Source organism: Carassius auratus, chromosome 8 (assembly GCF_003368295.1).
Source record: "Carassius auratus strain Wakin chromosome 8, ASM336829v1, whole genome shotgun sequence".
In the NCBI taxonomy this organism is placed as follows: Eukaryota; Metazoa; Chordata; class Actinopteri; order Cypriniformes; family Cyprinidae; genus Carassius; species Carassius auratus.
The window spans coordinates 8,485,189-8,513,023 of record NC_039250.1 but is presented as its reverse complement, the minus strand read 5'-3'; the positions used below and the strand labels follow the sequence as shown (position 1 = coordinate 8,513,023).

The 27,835-nt window shown below is 36.9% G+C and overlaps 1 protein-coding gene across 4 annotated transcripts; it reads right to left on the bottom strand.

Moving 5' to 3' along the window:
* Positions 1 to 236: 236 nt before the first annotated feature.
* itgb4 (integrin, beta 4) lies at positions 237 to 27,804 on the bottom strand. Of its 4 annotated transcripts, none has more exons than XM_026269521.1 (42): positions 27,676 to 27,756; positions 21,039 to 21,123; positions 20,095 to 20,177; positions 19,418 to 19,516; positions 19,116 to 19,320; positions 18,378 to 18,474; positions 18,125 to 18,296; positions 17,737 to 18,000; positions 17,486 to 17,575; positions 17,261 to 17,383; positions 16,792 to 16,959; positions 16,629 to 16,705; positions 16,330 to 16,532; positions 16,060 to 16,163; positions 15,804 to 15,899; positions 15,580 to 15,709; positions 15,349 to 15,474; positions 15,086 to 15,192; positions 14,507 to 14,540; positions 14,215 to 14,409; positions 13,786 to 13,889; positions 13,604 to 13,662; positions 13,460 to 13,483; positions 12,911 to 13,059; positions 12,612 to 12,791; positions 12,304 to 12,452; positions 11,912 to 12,119; positions 11,502 to 11,822; positions 11,172 to 11,332; positions 9,763 to 9,943; positions 9,447 to 9,584; positions 9,180 to 9,362; positions 8,948 to 9,082; positions 6,730 to 6,888; positions 5,437 to 5,598; positions 5,066 to 5,179; positions 3,557 to 3,706; positions 3,265 to 3,453; positions 3,024 to 3,179; positions 2,696 to 2,857; positions 2,290 to 2,397; positions 237 to 1,297 (listed from the first exon to the last, which is right to left on the bottom strand). In XM_026269521.1, exons 1-42 carry the CDS (start codon positions 27,739 to 27,741, stop codon positions 1,158 to 1,160), a joined length of 5,856 nt encoding a protein of 1,951 aa, XP_026125306.1. In that variant the 5' UTR covers positions 27,742 to 27,756; the 3' UTR covers positions 237 to 1,157. The 4 variants fall into 4 exon arrangements, with proteins under 4 accessions (XP_026125306.1, XP_026125308.1, XP_026125309.1 ...); XM_026269523.1 differs by lacking the exon at positions 27,676 to 27,756 and adding an exon at positions 22,998 to 23,442; XM_026269524.1 differs by lacking the exon at positions 5,066 to 5,179.
* Between the last annotated feature and the right edge of the window lie 31 nt (positions 27,805 to 27,835).

The following is a 27,835-nucleotide window of genomic DNA, read 5'->3' as shown; positions in this document are numbered from 1 at the left end:
ATTATTTTGCTAATCTGAATTCACAATTTTATCTCCAATCTAGTTTTAGCAAGTGTTGAATATAGTCACATTCAGCTCCATGATTTTTTTTGTTTGTCAGTAACATAAGAAACCATATAGAGGGCAGTGTCGGTACAAACTCCTCCAATCAGTGTGAAGCATCTCAATAGGTTCACAGTGTGCTAAAAACATTCAGTTGCAAATCTTTTTCTAATAAACAGCTGACACACAAGGAGTCGACTGTGGTAGGATAATTTATTGTTGTGGAGAACTAATATGCAGTGAGACGTTTTGCATAACTACAAACTACAGCTTGAATATGATGGTGAAATGCAATTTTCTTATAAAACTCTAAAAAAAAAGATGTTTTCCCATGTTAAAAGTACCATACAAATGATTAAAGGCAGTTAAAATGTAATTCAAGGGTACATAGGTGTGAGATGGGTAATCTTTTACAAAATCCCAGCAGTGTATAAACCTGGCAGATTTAATATCATCTGAAATACAGCCACGGGCCTGAAGTTACAACAACACATCTTGCAACCAGGCAGTAAAAAAACAAACCTCAGTAACATATTTACAGTCCTAAGAATCGAGTCCATATGTATGCGCTCATGTGTTGCAAGTGAAAAAAACTGATTTAGGAGAAAATGACTTGAGTTAATTGAAGAGACATGGCATACTCGATGTGGAAATACATATAGAAAACATACATGCTCCAATAACTTGATACATCTTGGAAGCAACATCAATGATATAAACAACATGATATGAAACCTGCCAAATTCAAACCTCGTCAAAACGATCGCAATCTAGCTCCAATATCCCACGCCACATACAACAATAACCTTTCTCGCAAACACTACATGAAACATGGACTGATGCCAATATTTTTAACAAATACCTGTTTGGAAGCGATAAGATAACACTAAAATGTTTTAAGTCTTTACATTCAACAAAAAAATCAAGGCTTGAAAATGTGGTCTTTATGATCAATAATCCGAGGAATCCAAGCACTCAGCTGTTCTCATGCTCACATAAACACCATATGTTGTGCACATTGGTCTGTGAATGTTTCTAGTTTGTCTTTAGTGTGTTTTTGTACTGCTGCTCTGCCATGTGATTTCAGCCGAAGGCACTTGGGGAAGGAAGTTCAGTTAGGCCTCGTAGTACTGTCTCTCCACCTTCTTAGTGACGGTGCTGCTGGACATCACTCCTCTCTGCACCATCTCCACCTGCCGCGTGATGGTGCCGCCCGACTCTGTGATCTGCCTGCTCGACATCATCATCATCCCGTCTAGAAGAAATACACATCAGACACCGATACAACGAGCAAAACATTACAATAAAGAATTTAAAGTCTAGAACTAAAAAATTGATTTCATAGCAATTTATTTTGATCAACTGCTATAAGTTTATTATCATAGACACAACATACTGTATGGTATTTCCAGAAATGTTAGATGACTGATATACCACCAATATAAATGTGTATTTAGTTTAATATATTAAATATGATATAATAGTACTTTGTTATATTTTCTAATAACATTCGGGTAACACTTTAGTATAGGGACCGATTCTTACTAATAACTAGTTGCTTATTAGCATACCTAAAATTAACATATTGGTTGTTTATTAGCATTATAAAACACATATTCTGCATGCCCATATTTTACATCCCTAATCTGACTCAATACCTAAACTTAACTACTATTGTACTAACTATTAATAAGCAGCAAATAAGGAGTTTATTAAAGCAAATGCATGGTTAATGGTTTGTTGATAGCAAGAATTGGACCTTTAAATAAAGTGACCAATATTATTGATGTTAGGTCTCTATTTCATGATTAAACATAAATAATAATCAATGTTTAATCAATATTCACATTTTTTATTTTTGCTTTCTGAAAAAATGTAGTGAACGCGGTGGTACCGTGAATTAAAACATGTGTTAATTCAAATAAAAGATAATGTTTTTTTAGATAATATTGGACTTCATTTTATGGAATTGTTATTGGATAAAAAGGTATGTATTTTACATATCACAAAATAAGCATAATCACCTCAATTAATTATGTTTTATAGGTTTATATTGAATAGGATAAAATATCTAGTTATTTGTTTAATTATATTTAATAAAAATAGTAGTAAATCTTAATAAATAGTTTTGATTCAAGCATGCGAGGCCAACTCAACTGATATTGTAACTCATAAATTTAAAAAAAGGAAAAAAAAACTCTTAAATTGTGAATTTTGCACCCTGGAAGATGTAGTGCGTGTTATTACCTGAAGACACGAAGGGTTCAGAGAACGTGGTGTGTGAAGTAATCTCTGTTGGAAGGTTGAACACCTCTCTCTTTGTGAGTGAATGGCTGCTGTACTGTGACATTGAGCCTGAGGAGGAGCAGAGAGGAAGAGGAGATTATTTAGCTTCAACAAACAAAATGTATTACCAGTTTTTTTTCCTCAAAGATGAAATAAGATATGATACAATGTATTTCGGAGTTAAAATATTCCACAGAAAGTTGTAAAGGGCCAGACTTGATTTTATCCATTGCGATTTTATTGAACCATAGTATTTTATATTACTGAAACATTAAACATATACAGTACATAGTGAGATACATATCATAAATGGTTCACACGCTATCATATCACTCTCTCAGTCACACTGTTGAAATGTCCAACATACCTCCATCTTGAGATTCGATTGTGATGATGCCTTCTCGCTCCGGTCCAAAGCCCTGCGTTGTCTGGGCTTGAACTTTGAATTTGTATGGCATGTTTTCTTTCAGGTCAGACACAGTCAAAGAAGTCGCAGCATTGCCATTCACCTGGAAGGAGCGAAGATCTCCTGCAAGGACACCAAACAGAGCTTTAACAAGGAAGCTAAAGAACAGAGGCTGTTTTTGATTATTGCAGTAATGGCTGCTGTGGATATTTATGTGGATTCAAAGTTCAGTTGTCAAAAAAAAGAAAAAAAGAAAGTCAAATAGAAAATAAAGAGGGTGTTGTCTGACCTCCACCGTGCAGCTGTTCACAGGTAACCACGTAGCCCAGGATGTCCCCGTTGGGTTTGCGAGGTTTCTCCCAGCTCAGCTGCAGCGTGTCTGGACTCAAAGCTGTGAAGATCAAAGGTCCTGGAGCGCTGGGAGTGCTGAGTGTGAAGGGAGATCCTGAAAGACAGCACACACATACATTTAGTAAATGATAATAATTAACTACTTTGGCCCCTATAGGTAAGAATGAAGGCGCTCTCACCTGGCATTGGGCTCAGTGGACTCTTGGGGTCGACAGTAGACTCAATGGTGATGACTCCCTCTCTCTCAGGACCCCAGCCCTCTCGACTCTGGGCCTTCACTTTGAAGATGTAGGAATGGTTTGGGAGGAGATCCTGAACCGCCACAGAGTTCTGAGCGGGATTGTTCACTTCAATACGCTTTACTTCACCTATATGGGAAACGAAATTAGTTTTAGCATATAATTTAATATACTTTCATATTTTTTTAATGAATAGGTATGACAAATTTAATTGAGAAGAGATATGGATCACCTCCACTGAGTAGCTGGTAAAGGACGCAGTACCCCAGTAAATCAGTCTCACATTGGGGCTCCTGCCAGCTCACTTTCAGAGCCGTTGGCCCCAGGGCGGAGAACACCAGTCTGCTGGGAGTCTCAGGAACACCCGGGTTGAAGCGTGAGTCTGAGGGCACGAGCAGTGCAGACGGTAAAATGTCAAACCACAGAACAGACATTTAATTTTGCAGCCAAAAACAGTTTTATTGGTTCAGCACTGGGGAAACAGCAGGGATTTGGCGGAGATGTGTCAGTCTGTAGGTAAGTAAAAGCAAAGATGCTTCAAACTGAACTACATTTTTCAGTAGTATGACAGTAACTCAGCTGATTCTAAAATAGTTTAAAAAAGGCACTTTCCCAGTAGCAACTGTTTGGCATACTTATTTTTGATGTCATATTTTGCTCTTACCAGGTGGACTAATAAAATAGTCAAATGTGCTCTCCTACAGTGTAGAATTTTTGATAAATTCATTTTCATGAACATGTTCATTCAGAGAAAAGTAAATGAACCAGTTCTAAAAAAGATTAAATGATTTATTTGGTTCCCTGAACTGCATTTTTAAAATATATATTTAAAAATACATTTGGTGTTCTATAAGTTGCATTTATTGTTAATGCATCTTTTTAATATAATTATGATCAATAAATGAGTTCAAAGCTGTCTGAAATGTTTGGTGCCTAAATAAATAGTTGTATTTTATTTTATTGAAATATATAGAACATCCACTAAAAGATCTGCGCTTAAAGGTACAGGTTGTAGGACCCGCCACTAGAGGGCACACTACCAAAACAATAACAATCGCATGGTTTGATGACGCATGTGATTTGTTGTCTTCTACCCAACCACTACGGCCATCAATCAGACGGAAAGATAAATCATGGATTGAATGCAAGTTCAACGATATGCGTGAGTAGATTACATACAAAGTCAATGCAAAGACGCGATCAGACTATGGATCAGACGTGTCCTCACGCGGGTCTAGAGACGCGATGCCCCGCGTTTGGCGTGTATGCCCCATAATACTAATCTTGTTGATTGTTATAATAGCATACGTTTTCTGTAAAGATACTAATCAAAACAACTCACCTGTCGAGTAAAACACATGCGAGATAGGCATCGCTTTCTAGTTGAAGTTTGTCGCAAAGCTACTTCCGCATTTGTCCACGACACTGTTGTCATGTGGTTTCTACGTCAGTAAAGGCGGTAACAAAGGGTATAAATAATGTCATTGACAGGCGACTGCACTGCCCCGTGTTACTGTTTAGGATGGGAATTTTCTCATGATTTACAAATAGTTGAAAACATTAGAGATATTGTTAGTAATCAGCTGGACAAAATATATAACACTAGCCTAGTGGTTTTTGGATATTTTACTGCAAATATCTTACAAATTGTACCTTTAACTGCTTTACATTATGAAAGGACGTTACTGTTTCAAAGTACCCTCTTACTGATGCACTGCTGGTGGTTTCCGGGTTCACTCACCCTGAAGAACATTATCCAGGTTCTGCAGTGCATCGTTGATATCTTCAGACTGAGTACGAGCTCTGGAGCTCAAGCTGTAGCTGGTAGTTGTACTCTGGCTGAAGCTAGAGACCCCTGAGAGACAGCCAAGCCACGGCAGGGTGGGGTACGGCAGGGTGTGGCGGGAAAGGGTTGGCAGGCAGCCGTCGCATGACGAGAAAACAGAGGGAGAAAAAAAAGTGTAGAGAAGACAAAAAGCATAAGGGGAAGAAAAAGAAGAGCAGGATTGAAGCGAGAGTGAGCCAAGGATTTTTGCCAAAAGCTGCACCTTGCGAGACATTATATCAAATTCCATTGGCTTTGTGCACGCAGATCTATCAGGCTTAATTTACCTAAGCTGTCCAAAAATCCACCAGACAGGTTTCCCATGACAATAGAATCCCTCACACCATCACCGTCCGTGTAATGCCTGTTCTCAGAACGCTTCCTCAGGATCACTTCCTCTTTGAGAAGTCCGCCATCCCTAAGATCATATCTGTGTGTCGTTGAGCCTCCTGATTGTGACAAAAAACAACGATTGGTTAAAGAGCTATGGAGACAACATATTCAACAATTTAGTTTTTAAACCATATGTACTAGTGCTGTCAAATCAATTAGTCATCATTAATTGCATCCAAAATAAACACTTACATAATATATGTGTGTATTCTCTGTATATTTATCTGTATATATAAATACACACATATAAACATATACATATATATTCATATTAATATATAATTTATATCGTATATAAATATATATTTTATATATTTCTTAAATGTATGTGTGTGCATTATATACACACAGTACACACAAATATATCATGTAAAATTTAATTTTGGATTAAATTAATTGATACGTCACTAATATGTACCAAATAAAAGAATGATTCATACATCTTCACATTAAAATTCTTACTTTCAATGTCTTACTTTCATGAAACACAAAAAAAAAAATGTTCTGCATAATGTACATGCTGCACTTTTCCACAAAATAAGGGTAGACCAGAAGGAAAATACAAAATGCCATAAAACTATCATAAAAAGTGGTCCAAATGACACTATTCTTTAAAGCTTCTGAAGCAATACAATTGCTTTGTGTTGTGAACAACACTTTTGCTTTTTTTTACTTTCAATTATCTGTAAATGACAACTTGCACAACCGTTCAAAAATTCTGAATCGGTGCAATTTTTTTAATACATCCCAGGCATCAATTATTTGGTATTACAATAAAAACAGTAATATTGTGAAATTGTACTTAATTTAAAACATTTTTTTTTTATTTTGTAGTATATATAAGTTCTTGAAAATTTTAATAGATTTTAAAAAATATTATTTTATCAATTGTATCAAATTTTGCTCCCTTGTTGAATAAAAGTATTAATTTCTTAAAAAAAAAATACTTGGAATATAACTCTACAATATGTAGTGCACTACAATATATAGTGCCATAGACTACTTGCATTACAGTTTTATGATGCATATTTAGAGCTTGACATACATTGATCATTCGAGGTACATTAAATAGTAAGGCATTTTGTGTTGTGTTCCACAAAAAACTAACACAGGTTTGGAATAAAATCAGGGTGACTAATCAATGACAAAATTGTCATTTTTAAGTCAGCTATTTATTTCTCTAATACCTTTGCCGGAAATGTATGTTGTGCTGCTGCTGTTGGTCACACCAAGACGGGGTGTGGAATGGCTGTATGTGGATGAGGAGGAGCTGACGTTGCGGGAAAGGGAACCGCTTCCTCCTGGAAACAGGAAATTCTGGTCCCACTTTCCATTTACAAACTGATCTGTAAGAACATAAGAGAGGAGATGATATCATGAATTAGCACAGCACCATTAGTGCATTGGAATTCACAGTTTAAATTAGCGCTCAAGAATAGGCCTTTGAACAGTACCCCAGAGGTCTGGAATCACCTCAACAGACCTGCAGAAAACCTCTCAATTCAGACCAAGAAACACTATTTTGATAGTAGCAATGGAATTAGGAGTCTATATAAAGATGCCAATTAGCACTCTGATACTCTTAATGCCAATTAGCACTCAAGATGCTAGCACAGCTTTGGGTTGACGTTGGGTGTAGATGGCATGTTGTCGGCCAGGGACTGGTCTTCACCTTGTGGCAGGGTCTGTGCATGACTATCGATGGCATCTGTGACCGGGCTCAGGCGGAGGGGGATGATGTCAGCAGGCAGTTTCCAGGACACCTTACGGAGATCCAGGTCCGAACCAACTAGCTGGACATGCTTCCAGTGTGAGCCTTCAGTAATCATGTGGGGGAAGCAAGCAAGGCACATGTGTGTGCTGTCCGTGCTCAACTTAATTCACCCAAAATAGAAAATTCTGTTATTAATTACCCTTTTTTTTCAAACCTCTATGACTTTTCTTACAAAAGGAGATGGTAGGCAAAACTTTGAAAAAGCCAAGTGAATGGGGCTTCCAAGCTCCAAAATGCAAAAAAAAAAAATATTGTGAAATGTTAATTTCAAGGTTTTATCCACCATGGACAATAATTGTGGTAGATTTTTTTATGTTTTATGTTATTTTGGCAGCGTCCATCCCCAATCACTGTGATTTTATGTAAAAGATCTGAATCTCCTTTGGTAAGTGTTGACAGAATTTTTATATTTGGGTGAAATGCTGCTTTAATAACTACAGTAAGGCAAAGAAGGAAAGAAGTAAAGGTGGGAAGCTGATGTCTTCTGAGGCCATTCATGATGCTAGAAACATTTAGCAAGGCCAAGGAAACTGATCATTCTTGCCAAATGAGAGCCGTAAGAACCCATATGTCACATTCCTGAACGCTGCACAAACAATAAGTTCAACTTCCACAAAGAGCCCAGTCACCCAGTTTTACAAAGCCATAAGGAAAGAAAACGACATTATTCCATGGCAAAAGCAAGTAGCTGTGGGGTCTTCAGGGGACTAGAAAGAACCTTTTGATTTCAACAGGAGCTGCATACGAATTATGTAAGGACATCATCATGTTACACTGCAGATGAAGGCAGGCAATGCCCATGCCTGACTGCTACTGACCAGTAGTTTCTACAGGTCAACGTAGTACGAAAAAGCTTTCGAATGCTTGAAACAATTCCATATACATGTTCAGGCATGCAATACAGACAAGCATTGACATGTTTCAAAGAACTTAAGTCTTCCCTGCTATGCCTGATGAAAAGACCATTCAAAGGATGCTAGTGTGCGGGTGTCCCCTTTCCCAAGAGTTGCATAGCCAACCAGTTTAGCCATGCTGGTTGAAATTTATCCTGGTCATTTCAGCAAGTATGTGCAGAAAACACCCTACTGTTCAAGTTTGGGTGCAGCCAGATTTTTATGTATTTGTATAAAGCCTCTTATGCTTAACAAGGCTACATTTATTTGATAAAAAAGTTGTTGAAAGTTGTTTAAAATATTTTTTTATTTTAATATACTTCCTGTGACGGTAAAGCTGAATTTTCAGCAGCCATTACTTCAGTTAGAAGTGTCACATGATCCTTCAGAAATCATTCTAATATACTGATTTGGTACTTAAACATTTCTTTTAATATCAGCGTTGATTGAAAACAGTTGTGCTGCTTAATATTATTGTGGAAACTGTGATATGTTTTTTTTTAAGGATTCAAGGATTTTTGGATCAAAAGAAAATGTAGAAGAATGGTCTTTTTCTTTCAATTGAAATCTTTAGTAATATTATAGAACCCTTTACTGTCACTTTTGACCACCAGTTTAATGGATCCTTGCTTAATAAAAAATATTAATTTCTTTCTTACTGACCCCAAAACTTTGAACAGTGGTTTCCATTGACTTCAATGTGTTGCAACAGTGCACCACATCACAAAAGATACCCACCTTCAGTCAGATCTGTGACGCTAGGCCTCTGGCTCCCAGTTGGGGATCGCAGTACTTCATTACTGTACATCAGATAGCTATCATATTCATCGCCAGCCTCTGCATCCACAATGGGAATGTCAGGAATGATGGGAACTGTAGGAGTGAAATGAACCAGAACAAATAATACAATCAATTCACAGTCACATCTCCTCAGTCTGAACTTGAGTTTAATTCCATCCCAGATGCTTACTTGACATGGGTCTGGTAGGTTGTGAAGCCAGGTTGATTGTAGCCTCTCTGTACGGGCCCCAGCCCACCTTATTGCGAGCACGCACTTTGTAACAGTAGGTCTGAGAAGGCTGCAGGTTCTCGATGAGCAGCATGCGCTTTTTGGGGTTATCAATCATCACCTTCTTAGTAGGTCCTGTAGGCTCTAAACAGAGAAAGAAATGTGCAATCAGAGAAGCACTAAATACTACAATACTGATGGTCTGAACAGTTTTTTTAAGACTCCTACTCTTGTCCTCGTCGATGGGTGTGTAGATAACCTCATATGAAGTAATGACACCATTTGTCTCTGCTGGCTCCGCCCAGCTGACCTGAGTGACAGTGGGGCTGATAACATTGAAAGCCAGGCGACCAGGCTCACCAGGTACTAGAGGGGTAAAACAATGAAGATGGCCATGTTGTAAGACAGTAACTTTATGGGTATACTTGAAAAATCCAAGTAAGAAAACTATGACATGCATGCTTTCTAAAAATCTGAAAAAAAAAAAAATAGATTTTAAAGAATTAAAATTTAGAACAAACACAAAATCCAGAGATTGACTCACCATCCTCTAGAGTCTGGCATTGGATGACATCGCTGTAATTACCCTCTCCGAGTGCATTGTAGCCACATACACGCATCTCATAGTCACAGTATGGGTAGAGATTAGTCAGCTCGGCCTGAGGAGTCTTCACATCCTGCACCTGAGCATCAGCCTCAGGGTCTCCATAAATCCAGTACTTCACCTAGAAAAACAGCAAATCACAGCTCAAGGGAAATATTTAACAGCATTCTCAACAACCATTTTAGCTAAACTTTTGTTTATTGAAATATTAATTTCATTTAATATTGCAACTCAAGCAGAAATGGTCTGTGACTAAAAAAAACAGCACAAGATCTATCCTAATATGACACAACACACAGTGCATAATCTCCTACTTGCTTACAAACACTTCTGTTTAAAAGTTTGGGGTAATTTTTTTTTTTAATGAATAAGTATAATTCAGCAAGGATAAGAGCAAAGAAATATAATGTTACAAAAGATTTCTATTTCAAATAAATGCTGTTCTTTTGACCTTTTGGTTTATCAGAGGATCCTGGAAAAAAGCTGTATCATAAAATTATTTAGGCAGCACAAGCGTTTTCAAGATTGATAATAATAAAATAAATTCTTTAGCAGCAGGTCAGCATATTAGAATGATTTCTTAAGGATCATGTAAAACTAAAATCCATCTTTGCCATCATAGGAAAACATTACATTTTAAAATAAATTTAAACAACTAACTGTTTCTACTGTATTTTTGATCAAATAAATGAGCCTTGATGAACTTCAATTTTTGTTTTAAATATCATTCATTTTATTACTTAATTATTGTATAAATATATTATTATTAAATATATATTATATAGTGAAGAAGGTTAAATGCAGAACAAAAATTCCAAGTATGGGTCATGTGACTTCAACTCACTTCACTTTTTAATATATATGTATATATACACACACATACACTGTACATGAATCATTGTTTTATATATTGTATTCAATATGTCTAAAATAGCACAATTAAATTGAATTAAATTATTTCATACACTATAAATAAATAAAAAAATGATAAAAAAATAAATCTAGAAATAAAATCACACTGTGACTTATAAAGCCTAAATTGTCTCCAGTCACATTCCTGGCATTTGCGACTACAAAATTTAAGTAAACACCATCTCATATTAGTTAACGCTGTGTAAATATTGAAACTTTTACAGATTTTCACATCTCTACCTAAACAGTAACAGGATTACTGGTCAGAGACAGATGTTTGAATAATCGCTGTTGCTTAACTGGGATCTTCATTTAAGAGTAGTTTTTGTTTCAGTTTTTTTTTTTTTTACTAAACTTTACAGAGGTAATAACAGACATAACGTTACAAAATTGCATTCGTTTTTGTATTATTTCAGATATCATGTTACGTGACCTACCTTGTAACCATTGGCGTTTGCACTGGGGTTCCAGTTCAGACGGATGTTTTTAGGGCCGGTAGGAACAGCTTTGATGTTGGTTGGGGCGTAGAGGCGTCCTCCAGGGGATGCGCTTAGTGCATTAACTTGTTCCACTGTCTGCGTATTAATTTTCCCATCCCCTGAAATTACAATGCAAATACTAAGTAATACTCAACATCTGCAGATTAATAGAGGGTTCGTTTTTTCCATAAAACATGAAATAAAGTAAAATACAATAAATATTTTTGAATTTATTGTTGGTTGCAAACATGAACCTCAAAACTGACTCTTAAACCCCTGTTTTCTCACCTCTACCATCAACGACGTTCACCACAGAGGTTTTCTTCTCTCCAATGATTGCATTGTTGCTGGGGTCAAACAGTTCCAGGTGGAAGGTCTCGGGTATGATGGGAGATGGATATGAACGAGGATCAATCACAATGTTCTTTTCCGTCTCACCAGGAGCAAATTTGAGGGGACTGGAGAGGTCAAAGCGTGAGGCTTTGTTTGTGCGCCAGTGAACAGTGGTCGGACCCTCCTGGTTTCGAGTGCGTACCACAGGGATGGAGTAAAGCGGGTCAGATGTATTGCAAGTCTGAGCACTCTTCTTAAACATCACCACACTGGGTTCTATGAAGACATATGAAACAAATCAAATTTAGGTAAAGGAATAACAACAAATTAGACTTTTAAATCTGTGAGCCTGGTACTGTATATACCTGGTTTATCTGCGATAGTGATGGTGGTGCGTGGGTAACGGCCCAGTTTAGCACCTTGCCGTGGGTTACTCAGATCCATCACAAACTGTTTGACCTGTTTGTCCTCCAGCAGTCCATCTCCCTCCCCAAGCTCCAAGAGTTTCACTGGAACCATCTTCTGAGTTTCGCCTGGTGCATAACTCAAGTCTCCGTCAACTGAGATATAGTCCTACGAAGACAAGAGAAAAATAAGCACACATTCAAACAAATAAGAATGACTTCAGTGTGTCTTTTCCCAGCATATTCATATTATTTAATATGCATGACATGCATAAGCATATCACTTATCTGGCAAAGTCTATTTTTTAGAGAAAATCGAAACATCGAGACCCAAGTAGGAAAGTGTATTTTACCTTCTTGTCTTTGGCAGTGAGGTCACGGGTGCAGTATGTGACCTGAGTCCGTCCGTCCTCTATGATCTCACGACTGATCGGGATGTTGGCCACACCATCATGACGACTGTAAGTGTATGACGGCTGCAGGAAGGTGAAGATGCTCCTAGCTAAACGAGAATACATTTTTTTTTGTGGCAACCCATTTTAAAAAAAATTATATCAGAAAATGCTTGATTTTAAGAATAATCCTTATTGATTTGGCTAAAAGAATAGGCCAGTGGGGTAAGAAAAAACATTGTCTGTAAACAAGATTAATCAGATCTTACCATGTTCCTTAATCACGGTGATGTTGACATGATCTTTGCCGATTTTCGCAATTCCTACTGGAACATCAACAGCTTGAACAAGCAGCTCTTTCTTTTCATCATCCTCATCTTTGATAAAGAGGGGAACCCGGACATCCACTGACTCCACACCCTCCTGAAACTCCACAGCCCCAGCCGCTTCTACAAGACAGACAAGGACATGGATGCATAAACATTCAATTCACATAAACCCAAAATCTTACAACAGTCAACAGACTGCAACCTAAGTGTAGATTGTGGGTTGTGCAGGGTGTCTGTACCTCTGTCTGTGGCTACAGTGTAGTAGCCTGGAACCACCTTCAGATCCCGGAAGTTTCCAGCTTGAACCTGTTTATCTGTCAGTTTTACAATATCTGGGTAACTGGCACGAGGAGCAGATAAAACCGTGTCTACAATCGTGTTGTTCTGTCTGTGGATGCAAATAAGAATTATTATTGTTTCTCTTCAAGTTTTCAGATTCGCAGTCCCTGTACAAATCAGTAATCTATAACAAAGAAATATCCAGTTCATATTTCACCCCAATGCTGCATTTATTTGAAAAAACACAGTAAAACAGCTATATTGCTAAATACTATTGCAATTTAAAATAACAGTATTTAAATATATGTTTTGAAATGTTATTTATTCTGGTGATGGTGAAGCTGATTTTTTCAGCATCCATTGTTCCAATCTTCAATGTCACATGATCCTTCAGAAATAATTTTAGTATTGTAATGATAAAAAGTTTAATGAGATTTACCCTAATTAATAAACTCAGACTTAAGTGACATAGTATTTGATCAATGCTTGCTCAGTTGTAGCTAATGTACCTCTTTCCAGAATTTCTTTGTGTCCTGAAGGAGAAGGAAAAAAAGAAATGTCAGAATCTGAGACTCATCCAATACTTTAGAAAGAAATTCCCTTTAAGGCACGGCCCAGCCAATTTGAATGAGTCATTAAAAGCTACTTCTCACCTGAATCGAGTCTTTTGCACTCTCTGCGAGCCAGGTATCTGCAGGAACACGTCATTGAGCTGTTTATGATAAAATAAAAGAGAAATTAGCAGTCAGGCATGACGGTTCATGTGGGAACAGTTGTTTCTTGTTTTTTATTGGATGGGATAGGGTGGGGAAATCACACATTTACAAGCACTTACGTTGTCCTCTACTTCTCGCTTGAGCATGTCTGTGTCTCGAGCCTCGGGGTTGGAAAGGGTTTCTGAATATTGCCGGTTCAGACGAAGAGAGACAGGGTACTGGACTATAAAGAAAGATACAGAGTAATAAAAGAATATGAATACAAGCTTGTGTGCCTGTGTGATAAAAAATTTTTTTTTGAAGGGATAATTCACCCAAAAATTTTAAATTCTACCATCATTTCCTTTCCTTGTGTCATTCCTAACCTGTGGATGTTTTGGACCCCCCATTGACTTGTACAGAATTTATTTAAAAAACAATTTTTTTTTTATTGTTGAACAATAGAAAAAAGGTCACAGGTTTGGAATGACAAGAATTTAGTATTTTAATACTGAACCCTGTTCACACTAGATGACTAGAAAACTAGTTGAATCTCAGTCTAGACTCACTGGTCTCTTTGGGGTTGGGTTTGATTTGGTTCTGTGGGTGGTTGGGTCCTCGATGAACATTGTCTGTCACTTTCCAGCGCACAATGTCTGTGCTTTTGGGCGGGCCGGTGCGCACCATCGGGGTGTCCAAATGATCAGAGGTCAACAAAGACTGGCGTAGCATGTAGTGATCTTCTTTGAATCCCACCATACGACCTGCCATTCACAAACACATTGAAAACAAAACAGTAAATCTGTTTCTGCTGATCTCTGTATAGTGTAACTGACGTGTAACAGAGTGAAAGATAATTACCTCTGCCACAGCATGGGAGAAGAGCAAGACATGCCTGTTGGAGACGGAGAACAAACATTAATCAGCTGAGATTTAACATTACTAAACCACAACTTAACCAGTCGCACATAACAAATTTTAAGTAGCAAGTAACTTGAAAAAAACGCTGTCCAACACAACAGAATTTAGAACATATTTGATGTGTATATACATAAGACAAGCAACAAGACATATTACTTTTTTTAAATCATATATCATCGCCTCCAATAAAATCTTGACAGTTCTGTTCCACTTAGCTGTATAATACACATTAAACATGTTCAGATTTGTTCTTTGTGCAGTATATTCAGAATCACTGACAACAGAAAATAACTTGACACTGAAAAATCCTGATGTTGTGCTTGGTTATGGGAAGGTGTTTGTGTATTAAATTGTCTTTTAAATTGTTGTTTTTTTCATTCTCTCATTTTTTTTTCTTCTCTTTTCATTTCTTTTTTTTAGCTATAGTATACTAAATTTGACAACATTTTTTCAGGAATTTTTGACATGCTGTAAAGTTAAAGCAAATTAAAGTAAAGTTGAATAAAAGTGTTTATCTACCTGGCAACAGGCGCAGTATTTCCAGCAGCAGAGCAAAAGCAAACCAAGCAATAGCATCAGAAACATAATGAGAGGAATCAACCACAGGAAACCTGCAGGTGGACAGTCTGAGAAACAGAAAAACAATCGGTTAGTTTAACACTCTTGTTCAAGAGCTATTTTTCGTATGAAATAATACATATGTATCTGACAAATTATTTTAAATGAACTTATAGGTCCACCCAAATGCTGTATAAATCATTTAATATTTGTGTACATCTCACCTTTCTTTTTCTTTACCAGGACGTGGTGTTCCTTGTCTGTGATGTTTAATGGATAATTCACAGTGTAGTGGTATGTGCAATCGTCATCTTCATCACGAAAACTGCAAGTCTCTATTACATTTTTATCTGTGGACACAAGTAAATCAATTCTTCATTGTTTCATATATCCATCAACAAATCCATGAGTATTAACGATGTCTTTTAATATAAAACTAAGATCTGATGCCATACCTTCTTCGAGCTCTTCCACCATGATGATTTTAAAGGAACAGTCATTACATTTCTTTCCTTTGTTCTCGCCGGTGTTCCAGGCCTGGCACTGAACACAGCTCCTTTTGGCTTCACACATGCCCAGTTGTTGCTGCATTATGAAATACGGTTGGAGTTGATACAAGTACACAACTGAAATTAACAAGGAATACAGACAGACGGACACACAAACATCACAGTCGTACCTGAAAGTTTGCTTCACAAGTGTGGCTCAGTGGAAGTCCTGAGTGTTCACACTCACAACGACCGCATTTACACTGACCACGACCATTACAGATGCCCTACAAAAGAGAAGAACGCTTTTATTATACACAGAACTGGGTTTTTTTTTACCAATGTTTTAATTTTTTTTAAGAATTCTCTTATTCTCTCCAAGGCTCCATTTATTTAATAAAAAATAGTGTGCATGCTATATTGACTTTAGATTTCTTTGAATAGTACCCCTTTGCTGTCAAGACATGATTCGTTGCTGATGGAGCATTCACAGGCATCTCCAGTCCATCCCGGTGCACAAACACATCTGCCCATACTGCAGCTTCCACGTTCTGTTGTAGCAAACAAAGATAAAAGGTCATAACTCTGGAAACTTAACTATGACGGCACATCAAAGCATGTCTGCAACTAATACAACATTACTGCAATGCTTGGCTTTTTTTCATCTTTCATGCTAAATTTGGGATATATTAAAATCCAAAAAATCTTTTCACTAACCATTGCAGAGAAATCCACCAAATCTCTGGCACTGAGATTTGTCAAACTGACAGAAGGGCCCTTCAAACTGGTTTGGGTTATAGCACACACAGGTCCCACACATGCAGTCTCCTCTGCCCGAGCAAGACTCGGTCTTCCCAGGTTCGATGCACATGGAAGAGTCTGTGAAGGCCCCTGATGAACAGTTACAGAAAGGGCCTACCCTATGAGAGGCAGTGCAGAGAAAAGAAGCGGGGTTATGGACTGCAATATAATCGGCACAAACCAAAGATGTCAAAATACATCAAAATGAATACTACCATCCATCATAACACTGGCATTTCCCACAGACAAGATCTCCACGGCTGTTACAGCGCGGTGCATTTTTAACTGGGGTCTGATGTTAAAGTAGAAACAGAGGTGTAAGATTTTAAATGAACATGCATAACAGGAGATGGGTTATGAAGAGGTTGCAGGCCTCACCTTTTCGCAGTCACATGTATGACAGAGCACTTCAGCATTGATTCTCAAGGCAGAGCTAAATGTGGTTGGTTTGACTCTTAAGATTCCTGCCCGGTCAGCCTGGTTGGCATCACACACATGCTGCTCGCCCACCCGATTAAGAGCCTTCAGACGGACTCTAAATTTACCCTTTACAGAGAGAAAACTTGAATTAGTGTATTTAAAAAATATGTTTGTAAAAACTGAGAAGCACTGCAGCTTAATAAATAAAATACATAAATCAATGAATTAGCTTGAGGTACAGAGAAAATGTCAGGGCAAGAAAAAAATCTGAATTACTGGCCTAACCTATATTACGATTTTACTTTTTAATTAATATTTGATTATTTAGTTTTTCCTTCATTATATTCCTTCCCTCTGGAAAAAAACGGCTAGTGCGTGAGAGAATACATTTGAAGTTTTCTGTTAAAAAGAAGTCAAAGGCACTCACAGTTTCACCTGGATTGATTTTGAAATAGCCCAACTCAGAAATTGTGCCGGACTGAGAGAGTATCTTAGCGTCCACCGCTTTTGGTCTGTCCTCTGCACGTATACTGATCTTGGAGCGAATATTCTGTTCAAAAAATGATGGTTAAAAAAAAAACGTGTTACATCCATTTTGAAAAAAATTATAATAATCATCTCAGCAAGGTATTTGGTATGAAAATAAATGTACCTGAAAAGCTTTGTCTAAAATGTTCAAGATGTTAGAGGAATCTTCTTGCAACTGTCCCAACTCAGCAATAGGGAAGTATTCAGCGAGTTTCTATAAACAAAGGAAACCATAATTGTGTCACAAGGAAGTTTATATCCACTCTTCAATATAGTGTTTATTCATATTGGGAGAATCTCTGAGAACTTTTAAATGGACGTAAAACGCACAAATGTCACTGAGACAATTAAAATACTATTTAAAAGCATACAAACCTGATAGTAATCGTAGGAGTGGTTAGTAACTGCGAAGATTGGAATGATGTTATGTTTCACCAGAAGTCGCACTAGGGTAGGTATAGATGGGTAGTCTTGACGGGTATCATGTGTGTAATTTCCATCTGAAGTCAGATGGCATTGCTCATCGTTACGATCCAAGATGCCCGCTAGCACATTGGCACCATCTGCTTCATAATGGAATGCTGATTCGGTGGAGAAGACCAGCAAGTGGGTGCTGTCTTTCCTCCAGCCAATATATTCCTGTGAAAATGGGAAACAAGTTATACTGTAGCAGTAAGAATTAAGTTACCGTTTACAGTACTGAAAATGGCCAGCATTTTTCACTTCTGTCTACCGAATTAACTCCTTAAAAATAGATCAAGACCTGGCAGACAGCAGTCTGTAAGATGGCATCAAAACCCCCCTCAGGAGCATCCAGGTTGCCAGATATGCGCTCTTGCTGGAGCTTCTGTCTAAAGGTGCTTATGTTGCTGGTGAGACTGATGACGTTACGGAATGAAAACGGAGGGTCACTGTTGGACCACGGCATTGCTAATCTGTAAGAGGAAACATATATATAAGGAACGTGTGCAGACAAAGTCATACTGTGTGGTGCTGTAATACTGTATTATTCTTACTTGGATGGCCTCATGTCTGTCTGAGGCTCAGTGACTTTGTCTACAAATTTGCCAAATCCGATGGTGTAATCGTTAGAGAGTCTTTCAACAAGCTGAGCTGCATGAGGTGAAACCAAACAATGAATGAATATTAAAATGTTGCAAAACAAACTATTTTGTACTGATTGTGGCACCCAAACCTAGCTTTAATTTAAAAAAATTACATTCAAAAACAGCAAGAAAATGCGCAATAGATTCAGAGAGAGTATTTAAAAGTTATAGTTAACTTGACCCACCATCTACGTAAATAATGCAGCACTTATGGCTCAAGATGAAAAACAGTGAGACGTAACACAACAGCCAATGTAAAAATAACTAGAACTCAGACTATGTTGCAGCGTAGCAATACATAAACAATTCTTACAATCATTAAGGTCTTCATTTTTTTATTATTCATTTAGCAGACACTTATCAGTTATGATGGTTGCATCACTCCTTACAATGTTTGAACTAGGCAGGGCGATATAGTAAAAAAAAAAAAAAAGTTTAGCCTTTTGGTTATAATATATACAATTATTATTTTATATTGGCTATATAACAAACTGTTGAATCAGAGTTCCAGTTTAAACTCGGTCAGATCTAAAAGTACCAACTCTAACAACCATGTTTATTACTGTAGTTTATTGCAAAATTTTACACTGCAAATCATCATATGACAGATCTAAACACTTTGTTACAACAGCCCCCTCGCTCACTCACCTAGTTGGTCTCCCATCCTCTTCAGGTTGTCCAGATCATCAGACATAGAGTTGGAGAAGTCCATGAGGATGTAGAGATCCAGAGGGCCACTGATTGGCTCAAACACCTCCATATCCACCTCCTTCTCTTCCCCGGGGAGAAGCGTCATCCTCATTAGCTGAGGGGCCACCTGAGAGTAATTTAGGGATTTATTGATTTTCACATCCTGAAAAAAACATAAAGACACATGAATGCATAAACACACATGACTCCACGACATGGACATCTAACTAAATTGAGGGGCAGATTCTGATAAAACAAACCTGTTGAATTGTGCTACTGCTCTCAATTGTTACCATCCGACTACTACATTTACGGGCCTCTAAGTTTTCCTTCAGGTCACAACGCTCATACTCGTAGAGCTGAAGAGAAATAACAGATGAAAATAAAAACAATGACACAGCTGTGATCATACAGAGAGCTACAATAGGTTGTATGAACATACAAATAACCAGACACTATAGGTGTCATTTACAGTGTGGGGCATAAAGGAAATAGAGTACTTGTCGAAAGTACTGTATTTTTTCTAATTAATACTTTTATTTAGCAGTGAAACATTAAATTGCTCAAAAGTGACATTAAAGACAAAAAGAAGAGAAGAACTGCTCAAATCACTGTTTCATAAGACTGCTGTGTCATAATTGAATAATGAAATTAAAGAAGTTTAAATAGATGTTGGATATTTCTAATCAGATTGTAATGGTTTAGATTTGTAAATCTACACTGGTGGTAAATGTATACCCCATGATGTTAAAGCACTTTGGGTGTACAATACACAATAAAGCGATATATAAATGCATCATTCATTCATAAATGAGTTAACACTCTTACAGACCTGATCTCTGGATCAATACGTCATATAGACTAGTTATGAAGAAAACTTGTTAAACACATATACAACATCAATTCATTCTTCAGCATAAGGATCAGGGAGTTTCACCTCATCTGGGCAGTAAGCACATCCTGTGCCAATCCGGATACATTCTGAGCAGGTTTTTGCCCTGGCAGCAGTACAATGGTTCACTATGCAACACAAAAACCATAGTCTTCTTAGCATTATACATTTGGGAAACCTTTGAATTTCATTGCATTAAAAAAAAACATTTAAACATCAAACAAATAATACCAGAGACCTTTTAAAATTTTTGCAATGACTTTCAAACCAGCTATTCTTTAAAAAGTCCAAATAGAAGCAATCAAATACTTTTTCCATCATTATTCTTAACAATAAATCTATTATTTATGATCTATTATCATTTAAACAAGCTAATAAACTTATTTTGCTTGAAAAGTGAAAAACTTGGGCTGTTTTATTATTCAGTGCATTTATATATTTTGTGTGTTTATAATATAGTGCATTCAGACCCCCTTCACTTTTTCAGTTTTGTTATGTTGCAGCCTAATACTACAATTTTTTAAATATTTTTTTCCATCATTAATCTACACTCTGTACCTCATAATGACAAAGTGAAAATGTAAAAAAAAATGTCTGTACATTTATTAAAAAGAAAAAAACTGAAATATAACATTACTCAGACCCTTTACTCAGTACTTAAACAATTGTAGTATCAGACCGCAACCTAGCAAAATGTAAAAAATGAAAGGGGGTCTGAATAATTTCTGAACTGTGGGTATGCATATATATATATATATATATATATATATATATATATATATATATATATATATATATATATTTAATGTACTGCACTGTATTAGATAATAAAATATCAACCCAAATGACGACATATTTTGGTTGTCATTACCAATTATAGTTAGCAGAAAGTAATCTGATGTTTTTAACTGACTTGGCATTGCTTCTTAAATAAAAGTGATTGTAATTGAGATTTGAGGTTAAGGGAGCTTAAGAGTTGATGTTCCCACCCTCATTAGCATGGCTGGCTGTCACAGCGAGCAAGAGAACGTAGATCCCCACAGCGAGATGTAGTGCCCATCCTCCCATTTCTGTCTGAAATATAAATACAAAAATAGCAAGATCACACATTTTACATAAAGTTAAAACATGGTGAACAGATGTCACACAGATTCACATGCACACATACGGAGATACACACCATAACTGATCATAACTAAACTGAGTAATTCAAGGAATGCAAAATATGTATTGGTAAACACCATAAAACATTCAGCAAAAACCACAAAATGACCAGACACACTGCACTGGACATTTACTCGAAATCTGCACCATTCATCTGTATGTGTCCTTTACACTTTTAGAGACTTTTAGAGACTTCTGTCCATATCTAATCTACAACAGAATGGCATGCACCTCAGCTGTTATATCCGTGCTTAAATCACAAAAACAGAGGCAGAAATCTGATCCACCTGTCCAATATCACTTTCTCTCGCTTTTCACTCTCTCCCTTTCTCCCTGAAAACATCAAATGAAAGTTAAGCCCGTTTCACCCCCCATAAATCTGAACTCTGACAGTGAAGAAGAGAAACAGACCAATGATTCCTCAGGAATTCCTCTCATGTCCTCTACAGATGAACAGGGTGAAAAAAAAAAGCAAATGGAAAGTTTGAGAACAACTTTTTATATATAGTAATGCATTACACTTTGGTTTTTTTTTTGTCTTCTAATTGAAATGAAAAAATTTATTTTAGTTTGTATTCTGCATAATTTTATATAACTTTTTTTTTATTAATTACATTACTTTCTTACTTTAATTCCATTTAAATATTTGCTAATTAGAAACAAGACACATTCTTGCATGTGTCAATGCACATACTGTATGCATCAGACTTCTCACTTCTGTTTTAAGCATTTTTAGTCGAATTTTGAAGCCCTGCATTTTTTAAATAAGTGTACTAAATGATCCTTTTAAATTGAAAGCCTTGCAAATTTTATTCAACAAAAAACTTACCCCCAAACTACAAAACAATACTTCCCCACTCAAAACAGGATGTTCTAAATGTTTTGGACATCCATCAACTTTACATTCACATATAACAGCCCAAGTTCATATTTTGACCAACATCACTGGAATTTCACTCCAGGATGCAAGAAAACTAAATCTCATATAAATATCACTGTGCCTGAGACCTGAACAGACCTTAGCATACTATTGTGAACCTGATCTGGCCTGTGCTTACCTGGGCATATAAATCATGTTTAGTCATACACAGAGAAAAACAACAGAACCCAGAAGTACCCAATACAAATAGCATATTAGAAATTTGGTGTACTTGACGTTTTCTTGTGGCAAATTAAGCATTTTAATAAGACTTACAAGTTGTCATTCCTTCACATTGCAACTATTTGCATTTTTTTTTACTTTAAGGAATAACATTTTTAGATCTCATTTTCTCTGAAAAACTAAATACAAATTTGACTAAGCGTAAATCCATCAGAGAATAATGATGATATTAAAATACAATCAACAAACCTAATAGTCACAATATATACAAAACGATCCAGACACGAATATGAATTGATGTACACAAATGCATAACAACATTAAACAACATTGAAATACTGAAAATTAATGGTGCTTCAAAGCTTCAGACTGTCTTTTGCAAAAGGGGAAACAACCAAAGGCCAAACACTCTCATATATTCATAAAGATTTACTGGAAACATTTGAGAAGATGAAAACCAGAAACCGCTGAACAGTAGTGGGCAAAATGTAAAGACCTAAAACAAACTGATTGTAAGAGTTCTATTCATTTCTCCAGCCACAAACATCAGCCGAAAAACACAACAAACAAAAAGTGACGAGCAAGTAAAGAGGGAGAGGGAAGTACAGAGATAAAAAAAAGAGCCTTACAAAACACATGCATGACTGTGAGGCTTTACAAAAAGATTGTTGATCTCACAAACCTCTTAGTTTGTTGTTACCCAATCCAAATCCCAGAGTCCAACCAGAAACAGCAACGTTCTCTAAAAGAAAATCCTTAATTCTCTCCCTTGTGTCCAATGTTTAACAGAAGAGGGGAAAGAATCTTGTTTTCCACCTGCGTCTTCACAAATCCAAACAACAGGGAAACTTCTTGTGATTGCAGTAAAAAGTTCCCTTCCTACCCTTCTCGGTGCTGTGCAAAAAAACAACTGAATATTCCCCCCAGATCCGACTTGTGTTTAAGAGTGAATGTGTGACTGGTCCCTCCTCTCTTGCTCAAGCTGTTCAGGTGGGTTGAAGGCAACACCCTTCCTTTCTTCCTCTGACTTTGCGAGGTAACAAGGTTGCTCCACCTTTCCCTCTGTCCTTTGCTCATTCGTTCTCTGCACATTCCTTTAGCAGCACCCTCACCTGTGTGGACTTGAGAATGACAGGTCAGAGCTCCCCCCCGAGGGGGAGAGGAAAAGAGAGCGAGAGAAAGAAAGAGAGGGAAAGAGTGAAGAAACCCTGCCCTGACTGCTCTCGCACAGGGAGTGGCAGGCAGATAATATTGCCTGCAGGGTACAAAGAATCATTGCCACACTCATTTCTGCACATGCATATGCAGGTACACACACGAACACGTGCCTCGTCACACGTTAAGACAATGTGGATACTTTTGAAAGCTACCGACTAAACTAAAGAGATATGCGTGAAAAACAATCCGACAGACTTCATACACTCAAACGAACTCAGCAGCTCACACAGAGCATTGTCTTTGAAGTCTTTCAAATGTCACTGCCACTAAAATGTGCCCTAATTCAAGAGGGAAAAGAGAGAGTGAGACAGCCAGAGAGGAAGAGAGAGATACAGGGAACAGACAGGGAGAGAGGGAGAGAGAAAGTGGTGAAAACATGCATTCCTGTGCGGTGGGAACAAAGCAAAAGTTTCCAGAACGACCTCCATTAACAACTTGACCAGGTCAGTGACCTCAGCCAGACCAGCTTAAAGAGAGAGAGAGAGAGAGAGAGAGAGAGAGAGAGAGAGAGAAAGAGAGAGGGATAAATAGAATGATAGAATGAGACATTTAATGACAGACAGAAAAACAGACAGACAGACAGACAGACAGACAGACAGACAGACAGATAGATAGATAGATAGATAGATAGATAGATAGATAGATAGATAGATAGATAGATAGATAGATAGACAGACAAAACGATAGCCAGACAGACAGACAAACAGATAGACAGATAGACAGAGATAGACAGAGATAGATAGATAGATAGATAGATAGATAGATAGATAGATAGATAGATAGATAGATAGATAGATAGATAGATAGATAGATAGATAGATAGATAGATAGATAGATAGATAGATAGACAAAGCTATAGACAAAACGATAGACAGACAGACAGACAGACAGACAGACAGACAGACAGACAGATAGATAGATAGATAGATAGATAGATAGATAGATAGATAGATAGATAGATAGATAGATAGATAGATAGATAGATAGATAGATAGATAGATAGATAGACAGGACGATAGACAGACAGATAGACAGGCAGACAGATAGATAGATAGATAAAAGAAAACAATCTAGATACCCCAAAACAAACAAAAACACACAAGAAAAGTGTACAGACACCATGGCAACGTAAAATCATGGGAAGCACATTCCCGCGGGGCTGATGCACTAACATAACACTAAACACACAATGAGTCAGAAATAAGGTGTGTCCTTCCCTAAGTAACAATCAGACTGCCTGGCACTCAGCAACACGTTAGAAAGGGATGTGTGTGGTACAGCTGTCCCTCGAGAAAGACCCGTGGAAAAACCTAGCTGCTATTATTGCCTGTTCTGACTACCGGACATCAGAAAAGTTCCAACTGCATTTCCTCACATGATTGAACGTTTCCATTGGATATTTTCTTTTAAACATAAATGTACTTAAAGCATTATTTTAGGGCTGCAACAACTAATCGATAAAATCGATTATTAGCAATAATGAAAATCATCAACAACAATTCTCATTATCGATTAGTCGGGTCTGCCCCTTTATTTTAACTTTCCAGCTTTTTAGCATAATGGCGCTTTTAAAGATATAGTACGTGTGTGTCATCGGTGTATAAAACGTTTAGTTAACGGTTATATTCTTATCTGTAAATATCACAAATTCACACAAGCCTTTGCATTTCTGCATAAAGGCCCACCCTGTCTGCTTTAAGTTGAAATCTTTACTGAAAAAGTGGCGGGTGCGCGCGTTAACCAGGCGAAACACAGAGAGGCGAAGGAGACAATATTCAGCGCAAAAACATTTATTTTGCTGAAATATCTGTTGCTTAACATTTCTATTTAGTTTTAAAGTAAATATGCCATGTAAGTAATTTATGAGAGTAGGAACTGTGAATGGACAGCAGCGTGTAGTGGTCTGAATATAAATAACAGATGCTTTTAGAAATGAGGAGACTGACTGCGATCAAAGTTATCGTGACGCATGATCCTGCAGAGCATTACTGTGATTTCATTTGTCTTTATTATCTTTATCGTTTTAATTTTTGATCTAGAGATCATTTAAACTATATTCACTATATAGCCTACAGTGTTTAAAACAAATTTATGTAACCAGTTTTTTAAGGTTTGTGCCACTGCTGCTCTTAACAAACAGTATTGGTAATTACACAAATATATAATTTTTTTTTAGCTTTCTGTATTGGTTAGACCTCCAATATGCATAGGCTTATTGGTAGTAACAGTGGTAAGCTATTTTTAATGCTATAATATAATTATTGCCGTTATATGTGAAAGGCAGAAAAAAAACTGTCAAGTGCTTTATAGTGTTTTTTTATTCAGATACCCAATTAGTCAAAAAGTATATAAATGATGCCAGCGAGCATGTGAGCTGTTATCAAAGGCAAAGGAGGACATTTTTATTATTATGTGAATAAATACTATTTGGTAGTTTCAGTTTGTTATTTGTCCAAAAATTACAATAACTTTTTTAGAATACATTTTTTGACAGATTCCTAAAATATTTAAGATTTGTCTTATGACAGGTGGTCTAATAAATTGATAAGCACTGTATGTTTTCATAGCATTCAGTTGCCATGTTTGTTTTAAGGATATTGGGCAGAATGTGTAATAGTGTTTTTATTTGTCACTAAAATTTAAATAAAGAAAATAGTGGTTTTAATCTGATTAATCGATAAAATAATCGGCCAACTAATTGAAGTGAAGTGAAGTGAAGTGACATTCAGCCAAGTATGGTGACCCATACTCAGAATTTGTGCTCTGCATTTAACCCATCCGAAATGCACACACACAGAGCAGTGAACACAAACACACACACTGTGAGCACACACCCGGAGCAGTGGGCAGCCATTTATGTTGCGGCGCCCGGGGAGCAGTTGGGGGTTCGATGCCTTGCTCAAGGGCACCTAAGTCGTGGTATTGAAGGTGGAGAGAGAGCTGTTCATGCACTCCCCCCACCCACAATTCCGTCCGGCCCAAGACTAGAACAACCCTTCGATTGGGAGTCCAACCCTCTAACCATTAGGCCACGACTTCCCCTAATCAAAATAATAGTTAGTTGCAGCCCTACATTATTTTTGGCCTTTAAGGACTTCCAATTAATAATTAATCTTCTTTTCTTTCTAAACACTGAATTCATACAGGCGGTTTAGATTTTTTTCAAAATTGGCACAATGACACAATTTAATCAGATGAAATAATAAGTGCCAGAAATTACATGTTTGATTGTACATTACATGTTTGTTTTGTGTACATTTTTGACCTTGGGGAATTTTTTTTTTTTTTACTTTATTTCCTGCCAATGTAATACACAATTTCCAAAATAAATATTGTATTCCTCCTTAACAACCAGGAACATCCCTCTCAGGATTTCCCTTTCCCACCACAAAGACTCAATGTCAAGCATAGCTAACAGTTACTGTTATTGTTACTGATGTAGCCCTCCTAAAAGCACCTATCATAAATAGTGTACAAAACAGGGCCCTGGGAGAAGGAATGAATTTTTAAAAATGTTGATTTTTTTTTTTTTTTTACCTCAAAAAGGTCAAAAGAAGGTTTTGCATCCAAATTTTGTGTCATGAATAATTCCTATTTAAATGTTTGTAAATTATCATAAATGGAAATAAACAAATGAAATAAACACAACAAAATAATTTAAAATAGTATTAAAATATTAACTGACAGGTTTGCAAGTTAGCCTATACTAAGCAGCAGAGTCAAGACATTAAAGACATATCATGTGTTACAACTAGTTGCTTATTTTGTTGCTAATTGTGTGTTAGACAACAATCCACATGCCTTAATGAAGAAGTGTGTAAGAAGCTTTGACTAATGTCTAATGACAAAATGACTAGTGACTAATACCAATTTACCATGGTTACCATTCTTGGCAGGATGTATGAATGGTTCATTCCTTAATACCTCCTACATATGTTTTATAACATCGCAGACTTACATAAACACTTCTCCAAAACAAATATTGTTTTCCCCCTCAGCGGTCAAAAAATGTCTCTCAGGCTTCCTCCCGGCAAATGCGACCACCCATAAAGCGTATAAAGTCTACAAACAGTTTAAATGTGTTTTTAAAACACTAACCATATTAAAAACTCATTTTATTTGCTCAAAGTGATTTCACTCACCAGAGGAAGTCCGCTGTCGACTACAACCGTCAGGCTGTCAAAAATCTTCGAGCCCCTAGAAAACATCTGTGGGCATCTTAGGCGCGTTCCGATTCGGCTCAAATGTTATGTATCATACTTCCAAATATTCATGCATTTTTAAATTCACATTTTCCAAGCA

Excerpts from the sequence above, each read along its gene's own strand:
- itgb4 (XM_026269521.1), bottom strand. The coding sequence starts at position 27,741 with ATGTTTTCTAGGGGCTCGAAGATTTTTGACAGCCTGACGGTTGTAGTC. Across the intron at positions 17,384-17,485 it reads TTTTAGACAAAGCTTTTCAG|AATATTCGCTCCAAGATCAG; the intron begins GTACATTTATTT and ends TTTTTTGAACAG. Across the intron at positions 9,083-9,179 it reads ACCTACCAGACCCATGTCAA|TTCCCATCATTCCTGACATT; the intron begins GTAAGCATCTGG and ends TCACTCCTACAG.